Source organism: Anomaloglossus baeobatrachus, chromosome 4 (assembly GCF_048569485.1).
Source record: "Anomaloglossus baeobatrachus isolate aAnoBae1 chromosome 4, aAnoBae1.hap1, whole genome shotgun sequence".
NCBI lineage: Eukaryota > Metazoa > Chordata > Amphibia > Anura > Aromobatidae > Anomaloglossus > Anomaloglossus baeobatrachus.
The window spans coordinates 691497596-691516936 of NC_134356.1; the positions used below are offsets into that span (position 1 = coordinate 691497596).

Consider the following 19341-nt stretch of genomic DNA (forward strand, 5'->3'; position numbering starts at 1 on the left):
AATTTTAGAAAGCAAAGTTGGCTGAAACAGATTGCGGCCACCATGTTGCATTTACAGATCCCCTAAGGTACCTAAACAGCAGGAACCCCCCTCAAGTGACCCCATTTTGGAAACTAGACCCCTTAAGGCTTCTATTGAGCGGTATACTGAGCATTTTGGACCCACAGGTACTTTACAGATTTTGATAACGTTACGTTGTCATATTGAAAATTGTCATTTTTTTCTCAAAAATGTTGCTTTAGCATCAATTCTCTCACTTTTTCAAGAGGTAATTCCAAAAATTTGACCCAAATGTTTGTTACCCACTTTTTTATGAGCGCGGTGATACCTCACATGTGGTCTGAAACTTTTGTATGGACAAATGGGAGGGCTTGGAACGAAAGGAGCAATATTTGAATTTTGTAAAGGAAATTTGGCTGAAAAAGATTGCGGCACCATGTCGCATTTGGAGGACCCCTAAGGTACGTAAACAGCAAAAAACCACCACAAGTGACCCCATATTGGAAACTAGGCCTCTCAAGGAATTTATCTAGATGTTTGGTGAGTACCCTGAACCCCCAGGTGCTTCACAGAAGTTTATAACGTTGAGCCATGAAAATAAAAAAATAAAATTTTACCACAAAATTGTTACTTCAACCAGGTAGCTTTTTTTTCACAAGGGTAACAGGAAAAAAATCCCCATGAAATTTATTGTGCAATTTCTCCTGATTTTGGTGATATCTTATATGTGGTGGAAATCAACTGTTTGGGCACACGGCAGGTCTTGGAAGGGAAGGAGTGCAATTTGACTGCAAAATTGGCTGGAATCAATAGCGGACACCATGTTGCATTAGGAGAGCCCCTGAGGTGCCTGAGCAGTGGAGGTCCCCCACAAGTGACCCCATTCTGGAAAATAGACCCCTCAAGGAATTTATCTAGATGTTTGGTGAGTACCCTGAACCCCCAGGTGCTTCACAGAAGTTTATAATGTTGAGCTGTGAAAATAAAAAAAATACATTTTTACCACAAAATTGTTACTTCAACCACATAGCTTTTTTTTAACAAGAGTAAAAGGAAAAAAGCAGCATAACATTTATTATGCAATTTCTCCTGAGTATGCAGATACCTTATGTGTGGTGGAATTCAACTGTTTGGGTGCACAGCAGGGCTCGGAAGGGAAAAAGTGCCATTTGACTGAACATTTGGCTGGAATAATTAGTGGAAGCCCCTAAAGTGCCTAAACAGTGGAAATCTCCCACAAGTGACCCCATTCTGGAAACAAGACACCTCAAGGCTTTTATCTAGGTGTATATTGAGCATTTTGAATCCACGAATACTTCACAGAATTTGATAAGCTTAGGTTGCAATATTGAAAATTTTCATTTTTTTCACAAAAATGTTTCTTTAGCATCACATTTCTCACTTTTTCAAGAGGCAACAACAAAACATGGACCCCACAGGTTGTTAAACAATTTCTTGTAAGCGCAGGGATACCCCATATGTGGCCAAAAACCTCTGTTTGGAAAAATGGGAGGGCTTGGAATGGAAGGAGCACCATTTGAATTTTGGAAAAGTTGAAATAAATTGCGCGCACCATGTCACATTAGCAGGGCCTCTGGGGTACCTATACATTAGAAACCCCCCACAAGTGACTCCATTTTGGAAACTGGACCCCTCAAGGATTTTATTCAGGAGTATAGTAAGCATTTTGAATCCACAGGTACTTCACAAAAATGTTGCTGTAGCAACAAATTTCTCATTGTTAGGCTATGTGGCCATGATCCAGCAACACGGCGTCTAGTACCCAGTGTCAGCATTCCTGCAGAGATGTGAGTGTTGTCCACGGGAGAACGCAGCTGCCCATGCCCACGATTTGGGTTCAGGCTGCTGTGGACTTTAGTTCTATTCTACCTGCAGAGAACACTCATCTCTGCAGCATAAATTGACATGCTGAGGCTCGGGAAGCTGCACCACAGATCGATTTATGCTGCGGAGAAAAGAAGCACAGTGGGCATGAGATTTCTAAAAATCCTTCCACTGTGCTTCTACTGCACAACGCAGGGTTATAGATGCAGGGAAAACACTCTGCGCCTAAAACGCTGCAAACCCTGATTGTGGGCATATAGCCTAAAATGCTACAATGGATGAATGGATAGATGTCCAACATATATAACGTCCCCCCCCTGCATATTCTAAGCTGGCGCCCTTTAGTGCCTTTCATGTGGCACTAAAGGTTGCCTAGCCTTGTATTTAGCCCAAAAAGAAAAAATAATTAAAATAAATGACGTGGGGTCCCCCCTATTTTTGATAGCCAGCTAGGGTAAAGCAGACAGCTGTAGCCTGCAAACCACAGCTGACAGCTTCACCTTGGCTGGTGATCAATTTGGAGGGCTCCCCAAGCTGTGTTTTTTTTTTTAATTATTTATAACAAAATAATTAAAAAAACAAACAAACGTAGGGTCCCCCCAAATTAGATCACCAGCCAAGGTGAAGCTGACAGCTGGGGTCTGGTATTCTCAGGGTGGGAAGAGCCATGGTTATTGGACTCTTCCCAGCCTAAAATTAGCAGGCCGCAACCGCCCCAGAAGTGGCACATCCATTAGATGCGCCAATCCTGGCGCTTCGACCCAACTCATCCCATTTCCCTGGTGCGGTGGCAAACGGGGTAATAAATGGGGTTGATACCAGATGTGTAATGTCACCTGGCATCAAGCCCAGCAATTAGTTATGTCACGGCGTCTATTTGATACCAGACATAACTAATTGACAGTAATAAAAAAAAAAATTGACAACAAAAAAAAATTTATTTGAAAAAACACTCCCCAAAAACCATCCCTTTTTGGCCAATTTATTGAAAAGAAAAAAAAATCGGGTCCCTGCTGTAATCCATTGTGAAAGTCCCGCGGCGATTCTGGACCTTCTAGAATATGGGGGGCACGTTCAGGGAACGTATCCCCCATTTTCTAGGAGTACAGACCCTCCATGTGAGGAGAGTGGGTGCAAAGAATTTGCACCCACCCTCCCCGGGTCACGGCTGCAGAGTGCGAGCAGCAGCAGCCAGTGTCTCTGAAGGCAAAGCAGGAAGTGGAGCTGACAGCCGCGCTCTGCAGTGCGACCGGCGTTCACTGTGAAGGAGAAGGGGGCTGCGGGGGATCAGTGCTCCGACAGGTACGGGAGACACCGGGGAACACCGGGGTGGGAATAGGGGGTGACCTGGCAGGGCCTGGGGTGCAGGTTTCTGTCATATGTGTCATAGCACATGTGACAGAAACCATAGGAAAGGGGGAAATGCGGCCGGCGCGCTGCTGTGCGCGCCGGTATGTGCGGCGCAATGTTAGATTTTCGGGAGGAAGCGGGAGTGGGGGGACACTTTGGCGACACCGGGGGACCAGAGAGGACCGGGGGATGAGATTTATCTCCCATCTGACATGTTGGTTTATGCCAGATGGGAGATAAATGATTTTTTACCGGTGCGGTCATTTACTGTAACCTGATCATCGGTATACGGTGTATACCGGTCATCAGTTGAGCGGGGACCAGAAAAACCGGCCAGAATCATGATCTCCAGGGCCTCAGCTACCTCCGGCAGCTGAGACCCTGGAAATTTTCTGACTCTGGGGGGCGCTAGACCCTTTTTTCTGACCGCCGTTAAAAAGCGGCGGATCGGACGAAGTACCCTAATTTGTCGCCGTTAAAAGGCGTATCGGCGGTCGTTAAAGGGTTAAAAATACAAAATAAAATGTAAAAACAAAAAATATATACAAATATATAAAAATATAAAATATATAAGAATTAGACTCTCTAGGTAGCCATAACGAAATGTGAAAAATAAAAAATACATATGACTATGCCCAGAATATTGCGGTCTATTAAAATCTAAAATTAATTAACTGATAATGAAAAACTGAAACAGCACAATTTAATTTTTCGGGCTACATAGTATATAAAGACACCAGCTCACCATGCACAAAAACATGTCCCAAAACAGCTTCATTGTTGGTAGTTCAACAAAGTTATGGTTTTCAGAAAAAATAAAGTATTTTCTTTTTAAAACATTCAGATTTTTTTTAAGCAAATAGAATAGTAAAAGAGCTATACGGTTGGTATCTTGATAATATTAGTGACCTGGAAAACATTATTTTCAATGTAATTTTTACTGTACGTTGAAAGCTATAAAAATAAAACCTAAACAAAAGAGGCAGAATTTAGATTTTTTACAACATTTTACCTCATTTGATTTGTTTTTTCAATTTCACCTTACTCTATAGGGTATGAAAGGAAATGGTGTCAGTCAAAATGAAATCTTGTCCTGCAAAAAAAAACAAGACTTTGTAAGTCTACGATAGTGCACAAACAAAAATATGTTATGGCTATTTAAAAAAGTGGACAAAAAAAATTCAAATGCAAAATAAAAAAATGGCTGTGCCTGTGAGGGGTTAATATTTAAGTGATTTAACAAAAAATATTCTTACAAACTAAAGTGTTAAACTTATTTCTTCTTATCTATTTGACTTTTCTTAATTTTGTATCAATTTTGAGAAAATAGGCTATTTTATAAATTCCCTGAGTAAAACATGCTTTTTAAGAAGTTAATATTTTTTTCTATTATAGGTTTGTTGAACCAGTTCTACCACAAATCTTATTCTAAACATTAAGCAATGTATTTTAATATCCGGAACTCTAAGGTACTTTACACATTTAGAAGGAGCATAATTCTAATTTTTTTACATTCTGATGGAATGAGCTGTTGGAAGGCTTTGGGAAAATGTATGGCTTTATGTATTTATTTGTTACATTTAATTAAAAGGTTAATAACTTTAGATTTGAAGGTTTTAGGACTTTTTGTTTAGTATAAACAAATCTTGTAGAAGGTTTATATATATATATATATTTTTTTACAGTATTTCTAAGTCAAGTAGGGTTCTTTTTTGACAAAAGTATTTTGAAATACTATGTCCCAAGAATGACAAAAGTATTTTAGGAGTGATACCTTTATAGGCGAACCAGAAAAATTATATTAGCAGCTTTCAGAGCACAGAGGCTCCTTCTTCAGGCAAATTACAAATGAATTACTGAGACCAAATCACTACATTTAATTGAATGTTACAACAGGACATGGAAAAGATGAGGCCTCCTAAAGATAAGCCAAGGAAATCAAATTAATTTTTTTCTTACAAATGCAGATGAATTGGAGGTGTCTGTTCAGATCACTTCTGAGGTTTTTCTGTTGGAGGTGTGAAGTGTGTCCATGTAGTGAGTCATAAAACCAGGTGTTAAATTGAGTCCTTTTGTTAAGGATCCAAACAACCTTATCAGTTTAAATTCCCAACTTTTTCTCTCTGTTATCTTTAAAATGACCTTTCAGTATTAGTACTTTTAAATCTGTCATGCTGTGTCCCGGTCTGGAGAAATGTTTTCCCACAGGCGTGTCCAGTTCATTTTTTATTGTGTGCCTGTGTAGATTCATCCTTGTTTGTAGCTTTTGTTTAGTTTCCCCTATATATGTTCCTCCAGGGCATCTTGGGAACTGTATCATGTATACCACATTTGAGGATGTACATGAGAAGAGGTCCATGATCTTGTAGTCCTGATTTGTGTTGGCTATGCGGACCGTATTTTTTGGTGAAATGTTGGTACAGGTCTTGCATTTCTTACCATTACAGGGGAATGTGCCCGTCTCTGATGGTGATGAGAGGACACTTCTAACAAGGAGATTCTTTAAGTTAGGGGGTTGTTTGTAGGAGAGAAGTGGTAATTCTGGGAATATTACTTTCAGTCTGTGGTCCCGGTGGAATATGGGTTGAAGATCAGCACCAATTTTCCTTAGGATGCTCATGTGGGGATTATATGTGATCACAAGCGGTACCCTATTGTTATCCTCCCTCTGTAATCCAGGAGGCTGATTCTTGGGATCCTTGTAGCTCTGTGGATCTGTTCATCTATTACCAGTGGATGGTATCCTTGTTGTAGGAATGTATTTCTCAGGGATAGCAGATGTAGTTTTCTGTCCTCACTGTCTGAGCAGATCCGGATGTACCTCAGAGCCAGGCTGTAGATGATGGATTTTTTTGTCCTGTTATAACATTCATTTAAATGTTGTGATTTGGTCTCAGTAATTCATTTGTTAATCGCCTGAAGAAGGAGCCTTGATGCTCTGAAAGCTGCTAATATAACTTTTCTGGTTAGTCTATAAAGGTATCGCTCCTACTATACTTTTGTCATTCTTGGGACATAGCATTTCAATTGATTTTTCTGGCTAACACGGTACCACAATATTACCTTGTATTGCACATTGACAAAAGTATTTAGATTTTAGAATTATATAAAGTTATATTACTTCAACCTATATTGTTTCAAAACGTACACCCCAACATTTTATTTATTTTGGCTAATAAAAAAAAAATGCATTGTTCTTATTAACTTGTCTAGAATAAACTAAATTTGTTCTAGGTGTTAGGGAATAATCAGACAGTTGTACTACAGATATTAGGATTTTAAGTCAGTCAAGATTTCAGCATTTTCCTGCTCTGTCTTGTGTTGATGCTTTATTGTGGGACAATATATGGAAACCTCCTAATCATCACCCTGGTGTCCAGCAGCTTTCCTTTAATTTCTTCTAGGTGTTAGAGAAAAATCTGACAGCGGTAATAGAGATTTTCCTTTTAGGATTTCAAGTCAGCCACGATTTAAGAATTTTCCTGTTCTGTCTTTTGTTGGTGCTTTATTTCGGGACATTATGTGGAAATCTCCTGATCATTATGTTGGTGATCACCAGCAAGAACCTCCACACTCCGATGTACTTATTTATCTCACAACTGTCCATCAGTGACATCTTGGTGATCACAGATATTGTCCCTAAGATGCTCTATGTCTTATTGAATAATGGTGGAACCATTACTTTTATTAGCTGCATCACTCAGTTTTATTTTTTAGGTGCTTCAGAAACTGTTGAATGTTTTCTCCTCGCTGTGATGTCTTATGACCGGTATGTGGCCATCTGTAATCCCCTCCATTATAACGTTATCATGAAAAATGGATTTTGTGTTATATTGACCCTCATCTGTTGGGTGCTTGGATTTTCTATTGTTTTAATATACATGATAACTACAGCAAAACTAAGCTTTTGTGGTCCAAATGTTATTGACCATATATTCTGTGACATTGTCCCTTTACTAGAACTCTCCTGTTCTGATGCCTATATTGTTCACTTAGAGGTTTATTTTCTTAGTATTCCAATTGTCTTCATTCCTATCACAATCATTGTAGGGTCTTATATAAATATTGTTGTGTCAGTCTTAAAGATCCCATCCAGTATCGGTAGACATAAAGCCTTCTCCACCTGTAGCTCTCACCTCACCGTGGTCTCCATATTCTTCTGGACTATATTCAGTATTTATGTTGTACCAACAAATGGGCAGTCATCAACCATTAGTAAGATCCTATCGCTGCTATATACAGTGTTTACTCCTTTTGTTAACCCCATTATATACAGTCTGAGAAATTATGACTTTATAAAAGCCATACAAAAATCCTGTTACAAGAATGTAATAAAAAAATTATAATTAATATTGGAAGTATGTCTGAGATAGGACATCAGCTTACTGGAAAGAATAAGAGCAGGGTTCTCTTCACTGCTGATAGTTCCAATAATGGTTCACAAGCTGAAGATATAAAGTGTTTTTTTATTGTCTACGCATTTCAAATTCCTACTGACTAGTGATGAGTAGTGATGAGCAGACCCATTGATATTCGGATTCATCGAATCAGCACAAACTAAATGAAAAATTGTGCTCAACAAGCAAACTTGACCCTGAAAGATGAACCAATACTAGTTAATGGGAACAAGAAGTTTAGGGCTGTAAAATGGCCATAGTAAGCACTTGGGGGCTGCAAATGGAAGTTAAATGGTAGAAAGAGCGGAATAGTTATACATGCTATCTTCCCCAATGTTTCCAGTAGACTCATGCTGTAGTTTGACTCTTTTACGGACCCACTTATTAAGGTTCATTAATATTCATTGGTTCCCCAACCTCTGTGCCAGTGACTGTGATTGGTTTGCAGACTGCTATACAAGCTGCTCACCCTGTGTCCATGTCTGTGATTGGTTGCAGTCAGTTTGCTTGTATAGTAGTGTAAAAATAAGGGGAATAGCTATGTGAATAAGCAATAAATACGCCTTAAAAAATACCTTTTATTAATAATCCACTAAAAAAGGTCCAGGAAGACCCTATGGTTAAAACGGACAAGAACAATGACATAAATTAGAAGGTAAGTGACCTCAGGTACAGATCGCCCCCTTGGGTAGGATCTATTCGTCACTATACAGATTAAATGACCCTGTATAATAAAAGGGATCACCTGCTGCTTTATTACAGTTCCAATAGAAGGTAGAAAGAAGGGAACGGTTTTACCCAATCTGCCGTAATAACCCCTCTTTGTTGAAAGTGTACCAAATGCTCAGTGATGTGGTTCAGTCAAAATCGGATAACCTGGTCCCCTTCCTCATGACTCAGGATCCACCATGCCATATCACATAAAACGCACTGTTTCCCAACGCATTTCCAAATTCATCAGGGGAGAAATATAATTATTGTTTGTGGTCAAACATGACCCCTATGCATGGCACATACATTCAAGACCGCAGGTATATCCTGAGCAAAGCGTTTTGGGAGACAGTGCGTTTTATGTGATATGGCATGGTGGATCCTGAGTCATGAGGAAGAGAACCAGGTTATCCGATTTTGACTGAACCACATCACTCAGCATTTGGTACACTTTCAACAAAGAGGGGTTATTACGGCAGATTGGGTAAGACCGTTCCCTTCTTTCTACCTTCTATTGGAGCTGTAATAAAGCGAGCAGGTGATCCCTTTTATTATACAGGGTCATTTAATCTGTATAGTGACGAATAGATCCTACCCGAGGGGGCGATCTGTACCTGAGGTCACTTTCCTTCTAATTTATGTCATTGTTCTTGTCCGTTTTAACCATAGGGTCTTCCTGGACCTTTTTTAATGGATTATTAATAAAAGGTATTTTTTAAGGCGTATTTATTGCTTTTTAACATAGCTATTTGCCTATATATTGAAGTGAATACTGTCCAGTAGCTATTATAATAGTGTAAAAATAAACAAATAAATAATAAAAAAAAGATGTAGGCTCCCAACTTAGTTTTAAAGCCTGCACGGGTAAAACAACAGCTTAGGCTGCTGCACCCACTTATGAGCTTTACCGTACATGGATGTCAAATAGAGGGTAAAAAAATGTATAGAGTCCCCGCAATTTTGATATTCAGCCATGGTAAAGCAGACAGGTGGGGCTGGTATTATCAGGATGGAAACAGCCATGGATATTTCCCCCATCCTAAAACTACCAGCCCGCATCTGTCCATAATTATCTCATTCATTAGATGCAATAATTCCGGTGCTTTACTCTGCCTATCTTGATTGCTCACATGCCAAGGCTATCAGGTTAATAGGAGGGGTTATTGATACCTGTGATTAGTTAGCTGTTATCAAGCCATGTATTAGTAACGGGTAGAGGTCTATGAGACCCCCATTAGTAACCCTGTAAGTCAAAAGAAATAAACACAAACACAAAGAGAAACCCTTTATTTGAAAAAAAAACCCCATGCTCTTTAAGCAATTTATTCATCCCCAATCAGCCCTGCAGGTCTGATGTAAACCACACAAGGTCCTATGACGTTCCCATCTCTGTTAAATCTGAGGTCTCAGTGACCTATTAAACCCCATTACTAATCCTCTAAGTAAAAAAGAAATCAAACAAAACACCAACAAAAATCCTTTATTTGAAATATAATACAAAAACCCTCTTTCATCCCTTTATTAACCCCCAAAACACCCTTGCAGATCCAATGTAATGCATAAGAAGTAACACAATGATCCCGGCTCTGCTACAAACTGAAGTCACAGCACACGGGTACATTAGATAACATGACCGCTTGCTGGAGCTTCAGGCAGACACAGACTGAGCTGCAGTTGTGAGTGGCGACGTCACTGGATCCAACTGTAGCCCACCTGTGACCGCAGGTAAACTCACCTCAGGGGAACCCATTGAAATCAGTGACCTCACCTCAGGTGAGCTCATTGGTTTCAATGAAACCTTCATCTCTTGGCAGAAAACCACATTCTTTTGCCAAGAGATGCAGATTTGGTGCAGAATTCAACTTCTTGAAAAAACTCAGCATTTTCTGGCAAAAACACATCTAAACATGATGCTGTTTTGATTAAATTTTGATGTTTTTTTCCCCAGGAGATGCAGATTTTGTGCAGAAATTGGGTGTATAAATTCCAGCACCAAATCTACATCTCCTGGAGGAAAATTACACAAAAACTGTGGTTTTGACGCTGTTTCAGAGTGATTTTCAGTCAAGAGATGGCAAATTTGGAACAGAAATCAGGTGCAGACATTTCTGCACCAAATCTGCATCTCCAGGCAGAAAACCGCAAATAGGAGATGCAGATTTGGTGCTGAAATGTATACACCTAATCTGCATTTTTGGCAAAAAATCCTTTACATCTAAACACAAACACAAGGTGGTTTTGATTTTTCACAGATGATGTAAATTTAGTGCAGGAATGTCTGCAACCAAATACCCAATATGCATACATTGCCTAATCCGGTAATCTGACATTGAGTTCAATGACTTCACCTGAGGTGAAGTCACTGGATTCCATGAGTTCATCTCAGGTCAGTTCACCTGAGGTCACAGCTGAGCTACTGTGGGAAACTCCGGCTGTGACCTCAGGTCCACTCAGGGGCATCACTGCTCACAGGTGGGCAGCTCAGTTAGTGAATTCCTGGCAGTCACAGTGAGCAGTCATGTTTTCTAATCTGAACGTGCATTGCAACTTCAGATTTAACAGAGTTGGTATCATTGTGGGACCTTGTGTGGATTAGTCGGACCTGCAGGGGAGTTTTGGGGTTAATACATTGGTGAAAGAGGTGTTTTTTTTAAACAAAGTTTTTTCTCTGTCTTTGTGTTTATTTCTTTTAACTTACAAGATTAATAATGGGGGGTCTCATAGACCCTACCCATTAAAAATTCAGGGCTTGATGACAGCTGACAAATCCCAGCGGTCATTAACCTCTTATATTACCCCACTTGCCATCGCACCAGGGCAATCGGGATAGGCCATTTAAAGCACCAAAATTGTTACATTTAATGAATGCAACAACCATGGATGATTGAAGGATGCTATTTTTAGGCAGGGGAGGGCCCAATAACCATGGGCCAGTCCACATATGTTGGATTTTTCTTGGCTGACTTATAAAATTTGGGGAACTGCAAACCAGATTTTAGAATTATTTATTTAAATAATTTTAAATAAGTCCCATTTGGTACCTCTTGTTTGGATACACAGCAAAGATATTGCATAGAGCTAGGGGCTGTAGCCTTTAGCTGTATGCTTTATCTGCACTGGGTATCTACATGTGAGGCATCTTATATAATGTTTTAAATGTATTTATTTATTTTTACATATTAATTTTTATACTTTATTTGGGCAGACAGACAGCCTCTGGGGGGGGCAACCAATCAGAGATGCTTGCACACCAGGGGTCTGAATGTAGCCAATCACAGATGTTGTCACAGACGGTGGATGGAGGAAGCAGTGAATATGCATGAGATGTAATGAGCGGACATGGAAGCAGTGCTACATCCATGCCGTGGAGACTGGTAAGTATGTCCTGGTTAAACTATTTTGCTTCCTTTTTTTACAGTAAAGGGTGCTTTACATGCTGCGACATCGCTAATGATATATCGTTTGGGTCACGGTGTTTGTGACTCACATCCGGCGTCGTTAGCGGCGTCGTAGCGTGTGACAGGCTGCAGTGACCTAAAACATCACAAAAAAGACAAAAATTGTTTGTTTTGGATAGGTCATTTAATAACCAAAAATCATTGTCAGGTAAGTAGCGATGTTGTTCCTCGTTCCTTTGACAGCGCAGGAACGACAAACATCTCCTTACCTGCGTCCGCCGGCAATGCGGAAGGAAGGAGGTGGGCGGCATGTTCCAGCTGCTCATCTCCGCTCCTCCTTTGCTATTGGATGGCTGCCGTGTGACATCACTGTGACGCCGCATGAACCGCCTCCTTAGAAAGCAGGCAGTTCGCTTGCCAGAGCGACGTCGCAAGGCAGGTAAGTCCGTGTGACGGGTGTAAGCAAGGTTGTGTGGCACGGGCAGTGATTTGCCCGTGTCGCACAACCGACGGGGGCGGGTACGCTTGCTTGCAATCTCACTAGCGAAATCGCAGCGTGTAAAGTGCCCTTTAGACTTCCTAGCCAATCACAGCCATGCTGATACTTGAAATAGCTGTAATGGGGCTGGAAGTGCCCATACCGAAAAAGTTTGCCTATTGGCTACTCTGCAACCTTTCAACAAGCTGTAGTCGGATGGCAAACCCGAACAGGTATTCGATGTACACTCAAAAGTTTGTATTTGCGATTTAGCATTAGTGTCCAGTACGGATTTTTAAATTTACAGTGATGACCAAGCAATAAAATGCTTGAGTGCTTGGTACTTAAAATGAGCAAGTCGAATGATCTGATGGGCTTGCATGATTCAATTAATGAGTAAAATTGAAGTCAAAGGGTAACTCAAACATTTTTCCATAAGATCCAAACAGGAGGCCTGGGGGGCAGGCAAATCAATGAAATGGAAGGAGACAGCAGAAGATTTCTGGAAGCATTTCTGACTCCCAACTCATTGCTGGGACCTAAGTAAATAATTTTTAAAAATGACATGTAGATTTTTTTTACAATTAGCCAAGATGAAGAAGACAGCTATGTGCATGAGTATTTAGCCCTTTCAAGCTTAAGGGGTACTTTGCATGCTGCAACATCACTAGCCGATGCTAGCGATGCCGAGCGCGATAGCACCCGCCCCCATCGCACATGCGAGATCTTGGGATAGCTTCAGGAGCTTCACACGCACTTATCTGCCCTGCGACATCGCTCTGGCTGGCGACCCGCCTCCTTCCTAAGGGGGCGGGTCATGCGGCGTCACAGCGACGTCACACGGCAGGCTGCAAATAGAAGCGGAGGGGAAGAGATGAGCGGGACGTAAACATCCCGTAAACATCCCAGTATGCCGTGCATTGTGTCACTGGGTCCAATATAAGACGCAACTATGCAATTAATCTGGCCACTCACATTGAAGTCAGTAGCCAACAGGGCTATGGCATTATTGTGTATGGCAGGCAATCCATTCATGTTGACTAGATGTCTAACAGTTAAAAAAAATTGTGGGGCGGTGACTCAAACATGGTGCTCAAGCGCCTGTGATTTTTGATTGAGTAATGAATGTGCTCGAGCATCCCAATGCTTGGTCGTGTATCGAACAGTGGTGAGTATGATTGCTCAACACTAATGTGTAATATAGACAGTGTTATTTTAATCAGCGGAATTAAAAATGAGGAATAGCATTTGTAACTTTGTATATGTTAATTTTTGTGTTATTTATTCTTTTATTTATTTGTTCAGAATCAATGTATGGGTATATCAATTAATAAAATTCTGACCTGAATATGGCTATCTGCAGGCTATGAAATAATGAGATCAGCAAAGAGGATACACATATACAGTTAGACAACATAGCAGAGTAGTACTACATACCCGTATGTTTACATCATATCTTTGCATGACATGCATATTTTTGATTCTACAATGAGTCCTAATAACAACTAGAAAACAACAAGTCACTTTAAGGGGTACTTTGCACGCTGCGACATCGCTAGCCGATGCTAGAGATGCTGAGCGCGATAATCCCCACCCCCATCGCACATGTGATATTTGGTGATAGCTGCCGCAGCGAACACTATCGCTACGGCAGCTTCACATGCACTTAACTGCCCTGCGATGTCGCTCTGGCCGCCGAACCACCTCCTTATTAAAGGGACGGGTCATGTGGCGTCATACCGATGTCACACGGCAGGCAATAGAAGAGGTGGGGCGGAGATAAGCGGGACGTAAACATCCCACCCATCTCCTTCGTTCCACATAGCCGTTGGATGCCGGGTGCAGGTAAGGAGATGTTTCTCGCTCCTGCGGATTCACACACAGCGATATGTGCTGCCACAGGAACGATGAACAACATCGTAACATCGGTCGTCCCAACATTATGGAACTGACTTACACTACACAGATCACCGATTTACGACGCTTTTGCGATCGTAAATCGGCGCATCTAGCCTTTACACGTTGCAATATCATTACTGGCACTGGATGTGAGTCACTTTCGATTTGACCCCGACGATATCACAGTAGCGATGTCGCAACGTGCAAAGTACCCCTTAGTCTCCAAGTCTTTCTCAAACTAATATTTAATTGATGATGCTTCAGTCCAGAAACGTCTGCAATCTCTGGTGCAGAGATACAATCCCCTATACCTCTAAAGCCAGCTTTACACGTTGCAATTTCGCATATGATATCGTATGCGATTTTAAAAGCTCCCATCGTATGTGCGGCATGTTCAATTTGTTGACCGTGTTGCACAAACGATTAACCCCCCTCACACGTACTTACCCGTCCATACGACCTCGATGTGGGCGTCGAACGTCCACTTCCTGGAGTGGGAGGGACGTTCGGCGTCACATCGACGTCATGCGGCAGCCGGCCAATAGAAGTAGAGGGGCGGAGATGAGCGGGACGTAAACATCCCGCCCACCTCTTTCCTTACGCATTGCCGGCTTGAGCCGCGGGACGCAGGTAAGATCTGTTCAATGTTCCTGGGGTGTCACACACTGCGATGTGTGCTGCCTTGGGAACATTGCACAACCGCACGCTCAATTCATGAGGAATGAATGACGTGGATGCGATGAACGGATTTTTGTTCAATCGCAATCGCACGTACATGTCACACACTGCAATGTAACTTACGATGCCGGATGTGCGTCACTTACGACGTGACCCCACCGACACATCGTAAGATATATTGTAGTGTGTAAAGCTGGCTTTAGTGTTAATTGTACATTTCATGTCGATAGAATATATAAACAGTAATAATTTTGCTGTTTTACAATTCTAGCTTTCATTTCTCACACAAATGTTTAAGTTTGATAATTACCGTTAAGGAGGCAAAAAAAAAGGTTTGCATACAGATTCTGTAGCACCCCTGAGCCACTCAGGGCACTAATAGGAACTGCATCCTCATGGACCAGGGACCTGGAACACCAGTGCCAGCAACACCTAGACACACCAAATCCTAGTTACCACTCCACACCAGGGGTAATTAGTTAGTCAGATACAAGGGAATGGCCACCTAAAGGGCGGAGCCAGGCCAGAGGACTAGACAACCTGGTGGGAGGGGACAGTAGGCAGAACTGAGTATGCAGTTGAACAGAGTGGAGAGTGTAAAGAGTTGCCTCGAGCTGAGTCATATAATGGTGACCCGGGGGCACAGAAGAGTGGTCGCCAGGGAAGGTACACCCGAGTACCGCTGGGACCAAAGCACCAATGGGGCACATGGCCCAAGGTCAAGTGACAGTTTCAGGTGGCCTGGCAAATACCTGCACAGTGAGGGGACCTTCACGTACCTCACTGACCCACAGATCTGGGGACATCAGCAGTAAAGCAAGGATCAGGGTTCGAGACACAGACCAGCCCTACAGGGTACACACTTCATGCCATACGGAGGAGGAGACTACCACCACAAAAAGGGACAGTCAGGCCCCAAACCGCTCCAAGCAATGGGGACCCAACCACACTGAGGGTTCCGGGGACAGAGCAACCGAGTCATCAACTGGCACTGGAAATACAGGGACCTGAACCAGCCATCATAGGGTCAAGAGTGAGTAGAGACTGTTAACTACAACCCACGGTGTAGCCTCCCTTATTACTCCATCATACATCTCCCATGCTCAACCCTACCAGCGGAGGTGTTTACACCACAGCTGCCATTACCACCAGCCCTGGGAGATGGGAGATAATCTAATCTGTAGCGGTGGTTCCAACATCCTAACCGCAACCTGCATGTGGTGTAACACAAATGACTTTAATCCCCCCTGTAAATTCTTCCCTTTAAAAAAGCACCCAGGGCACAGAACTGGGCAACAGCCAAGACCAAAGTGACATTCACCAGTAGTAAACTGCCCGGGACCGAGTACCCCATAACCCTGGATAATACAATTCCAAATAGAAAAGTGAGCTAATGCTCCAGCTAGCACTCCAAAAATGCCAGCTAAAGATTCATTGTACTAAACGGATATAGACAATAATAGGGGGGAGGAACTGATGTTCTTCTGCGCTATGGTGTCACAATTCCAACAAATCATGCTCAGACAAGGTCTGCTTCTGCCACTAAGCACTTCCATATTAATTTTCCAGGCAGCAGTAGTGATGTTACAGATGTCATGTCTAGAGATGAGCGAACCGGTCCCGGTTCGGCTCGAGGCCAGTTCGCCGAACGGAGGTCCCGTTCAAGTTCGGCTCGTCGAACGTTCAACGAACCAAACTCGAACTGCATAGGAAACAATGGCAGGCAATCACAAACACAGAAAAACACCTAGAAAACACCCTCAAAGGTGTCCAAAAGGTGACAAACAACTCAAACACATGGGAAAGTGACAAGGACATATACTCATGCGAAAACAAAACAGCTGGACAAGGAAAAAGAGGAGGACACACAGATATATGAGTATATGCAAGGAAACATCGATTCCATTATTGTGCAACTTGAGCCCTGCTCATTTTAGACTTCCAATCTGGATAAATTGCCTGAGCTCGCCACGTACGCCTTGGGGATCTTTTCGTGTCCTGCAGCCAGCGTTCTCTCGGAACCTGTCTTCAGTGCTGCTGGGGGTCTGCTGGCAGATAAGCACACGTGTCTGTCCACTGACAATGTGGACATGGCTCTCAGAGGACTTTTCTTCCCCTGGGTCAGCCAGGGGACAGGAAAGGCACGCGTATTTTTGAGAGTGCTTCATGCAAAGCATCTTTTTCTTTTTCAAAAGGGGGCTCAACCGATGCCAGTCAAGTGGGGTGTGTGTGGCACAGTTATTGTAAATGAGGGAGACTGTGGTTGCAGTCCCCTCGCTGTGTTTCTAAAAGAACCAAGATGAACAAGTCATGGCTCTCAGAGGACTTTTCTTCCCCTGGGTCAGCCAGGGGACGGGAAAGGCACGCGTATTTTTGAGACTGCTTCATGCAAAGCATCTTTTTCTTTTTCAAAAGGGGGCTCAACCGATGCCAGTCAAGTGGGTTGTGTGTCGCCCAGTTAGTGGAAACGAGGGAGACTGTGGTTGGAGTCCCCTCGCTGTGTCTCTAAAAGAAACAAGATGAACAAGTCATGGCTCTCAGCGGACTTTTCTTCCCCTGGGTCAGCCAGGGGACGGGAAAGGCACGCGTATTTTTGAGAGTGCTTCATGCAAAGCATCTTTTTATTTTTCAAAAGGGGGGTCAACCGATGCCAGTCAAGTGGGGTGTGTGTGGCACAGTTAGTGTAAACGAGGGAGACTGTGGTTGGAGTCCCCTCGCTGTGTCTCTAAAAGAACCAAGATGAACAAGTCATGGCTCTCAGAGGACTTTTCTTCCCCTGGGTCAGCCAGGGGACGGGAAAGGCACGCGTATTTTTGAGAGTGCTTCATGCAAAGCATCTTTTTATTTTTCAAAAGGTGGTCAACCGATGCCAGTCAAGTGGGGTGTGTGTGGCACAGTTAGTGTAAACGAGGGAGACTGTGGTTGGAGTCCCCTCGCTGTGTCTCTAAAAGAACCAAGATGAACAAGTCATGGCTCTCAGCGGACTTTTCTTCCCCTGGGTCAGCCAGGGGACGGGAAAGGCACGCGTATTTTTGAGAGTGCTTCATGCAAAGCATCTTTTTCTTTTTCAAAAGGGGGCTCAACCGATGCCAGTCAAGTGGGGTGTGTGTGGCCCAGTTAGTGGAAACGAGGGAGACTGTGGTTGGAGTCCCCTCGCTGTGTCTCTAAAAGAACCAAGATGAACAAGTCATGGCTCTCAGAGGACTTTTCTTCCCCTGGGTCAGCCAGGGGACGGGAAAGGCACGCGTATTTTTGAGAGTGCTTCATGCAAAGCATCTTTTTCTTTTTCAAAAGGGGGCTCAACCGATGCCAGTCAAGTGGGGTGTGTGTGGCCCAGTTAGTGGAAACGAGGGAGACTGTGGTTGGAGTCCCCTCGCTGTGTCTCTAAAAGAACCAAGATGAACAAGTCATGGCTCTCAGCGGACTTTTCTTCCCCTGGGTCAGCCAGGGGACGGGAAAGGCACGCGTATTTTTGAGAGTGCTTCATGCAAAGCATCTTTTTCTTTTTCAAAAGGATGCTCAACCGATGCCAGTCAAGTGGTGTGTGTGTGGCCCAGTTAGTGGAAACGAGGGAGACTGTGGTTGGAGTCCCCTCGCTGTGTCTCTAAAAGAACCAAGATGAACAAGTCATGGCTCTCAGAGGACTTTTCTTCCCCTGGGTCAGCCAGGGGACGGGAAAGGCACGCGTATTTTTGAGAGTGCTTCATGCAAAGCATCTTTTTCATTTTGAAAAGGGGCATCAACTGATGTCAGTCAAGAGGGGTGTGTGTGGCCCAGTTAGTGTAAACGAGGGAGACTGTGGTTGCAGTCCCCTCGCTGTGTTTCTAAAAGAAACAAGATGAACAAGTCATGGCTCTCAGCGGACTTTTCTTCCCCTGGGTCAGCCAGGGGACGGGAAAGGCACGCGCATTTTTGAGAGTGCTTCATGCAAAGCATCTTTTTCTTTTTCAAAAGGGGGCTCAACCGATGCCAGTCAAGTGGGGTGTGTGTGGCACAGTTAGTGTAAACGAGGGAGACTGTGGTTGGAGTCCCCTCGCTGTGTTTTACATGCTTTTAGAAGGGCATGACATGGCTTGGAGGTTGACTTTCATCATCTGCAAACTGTTGGCTACCAAAATGCTGCCTTTCCAACAACTGTGGTTATAGACAATGAGGAACATACTGATGAAGATGAGACGCAGATACCCGATTGGGATGACAACTTAAATATTCGGTCAGGGCAAGAAGAGGCTCGGTCTGAGGGGGAGGGGAGTGCAAACACAACAATTGATGATGAAGTTCTAGATCCCACCTACTGTCAACCCACAGTCAGACACTCGAGGAGGTCAACAGAGGCGGTGGAGGAGGATGCAACCGACGATGAAGTAACCTTGCGCCTTCCTGGACACAGTCGGAGCACTGGTAGCACGTCTACAACTGCATCCTCAGCCACCACTCTGCCTCTGAGCATTATTCCGGGTGGATCAACAGGTCGCATGGCCTCTAAGCCTTGCCTAGCCTGGTCCTTTTTGACATAAAAAAAGATCACCCAAATTATGTGATCTGTAACATTTGGCATGGTTATCTTAGTAGAGGTCAAAACCTC

At 43.1% G+C, this 19341-nt stretch overlaps 1 protein-coding gene across 1 annotated transcript in view; it reads left to right on the forward strand.

Annotated features, from left to right (window-relative positions):
- Window positions 1-4637: 4637 nt before the first annotated feature.
- LOC142302961 (olfactory receptor 1500-like) overlaps window positions 4638-19341 on the forward strand; it is a 52907-nt gene continuing 38203 nt past the window's right edge. Inside the window, exons 1-2 of the mRNA XM_075344063.1 lie at window positions 4638-4664; window positions 6600-7523. Of these exons, the coding sequence (XP_075200178.1) occupies window positions 4638-4664; window positions 6600-7523 (951 nt within the window). The remainder of the gene's footprint in view (window positions 4665-6599; window positions 7524-19341) is intronic.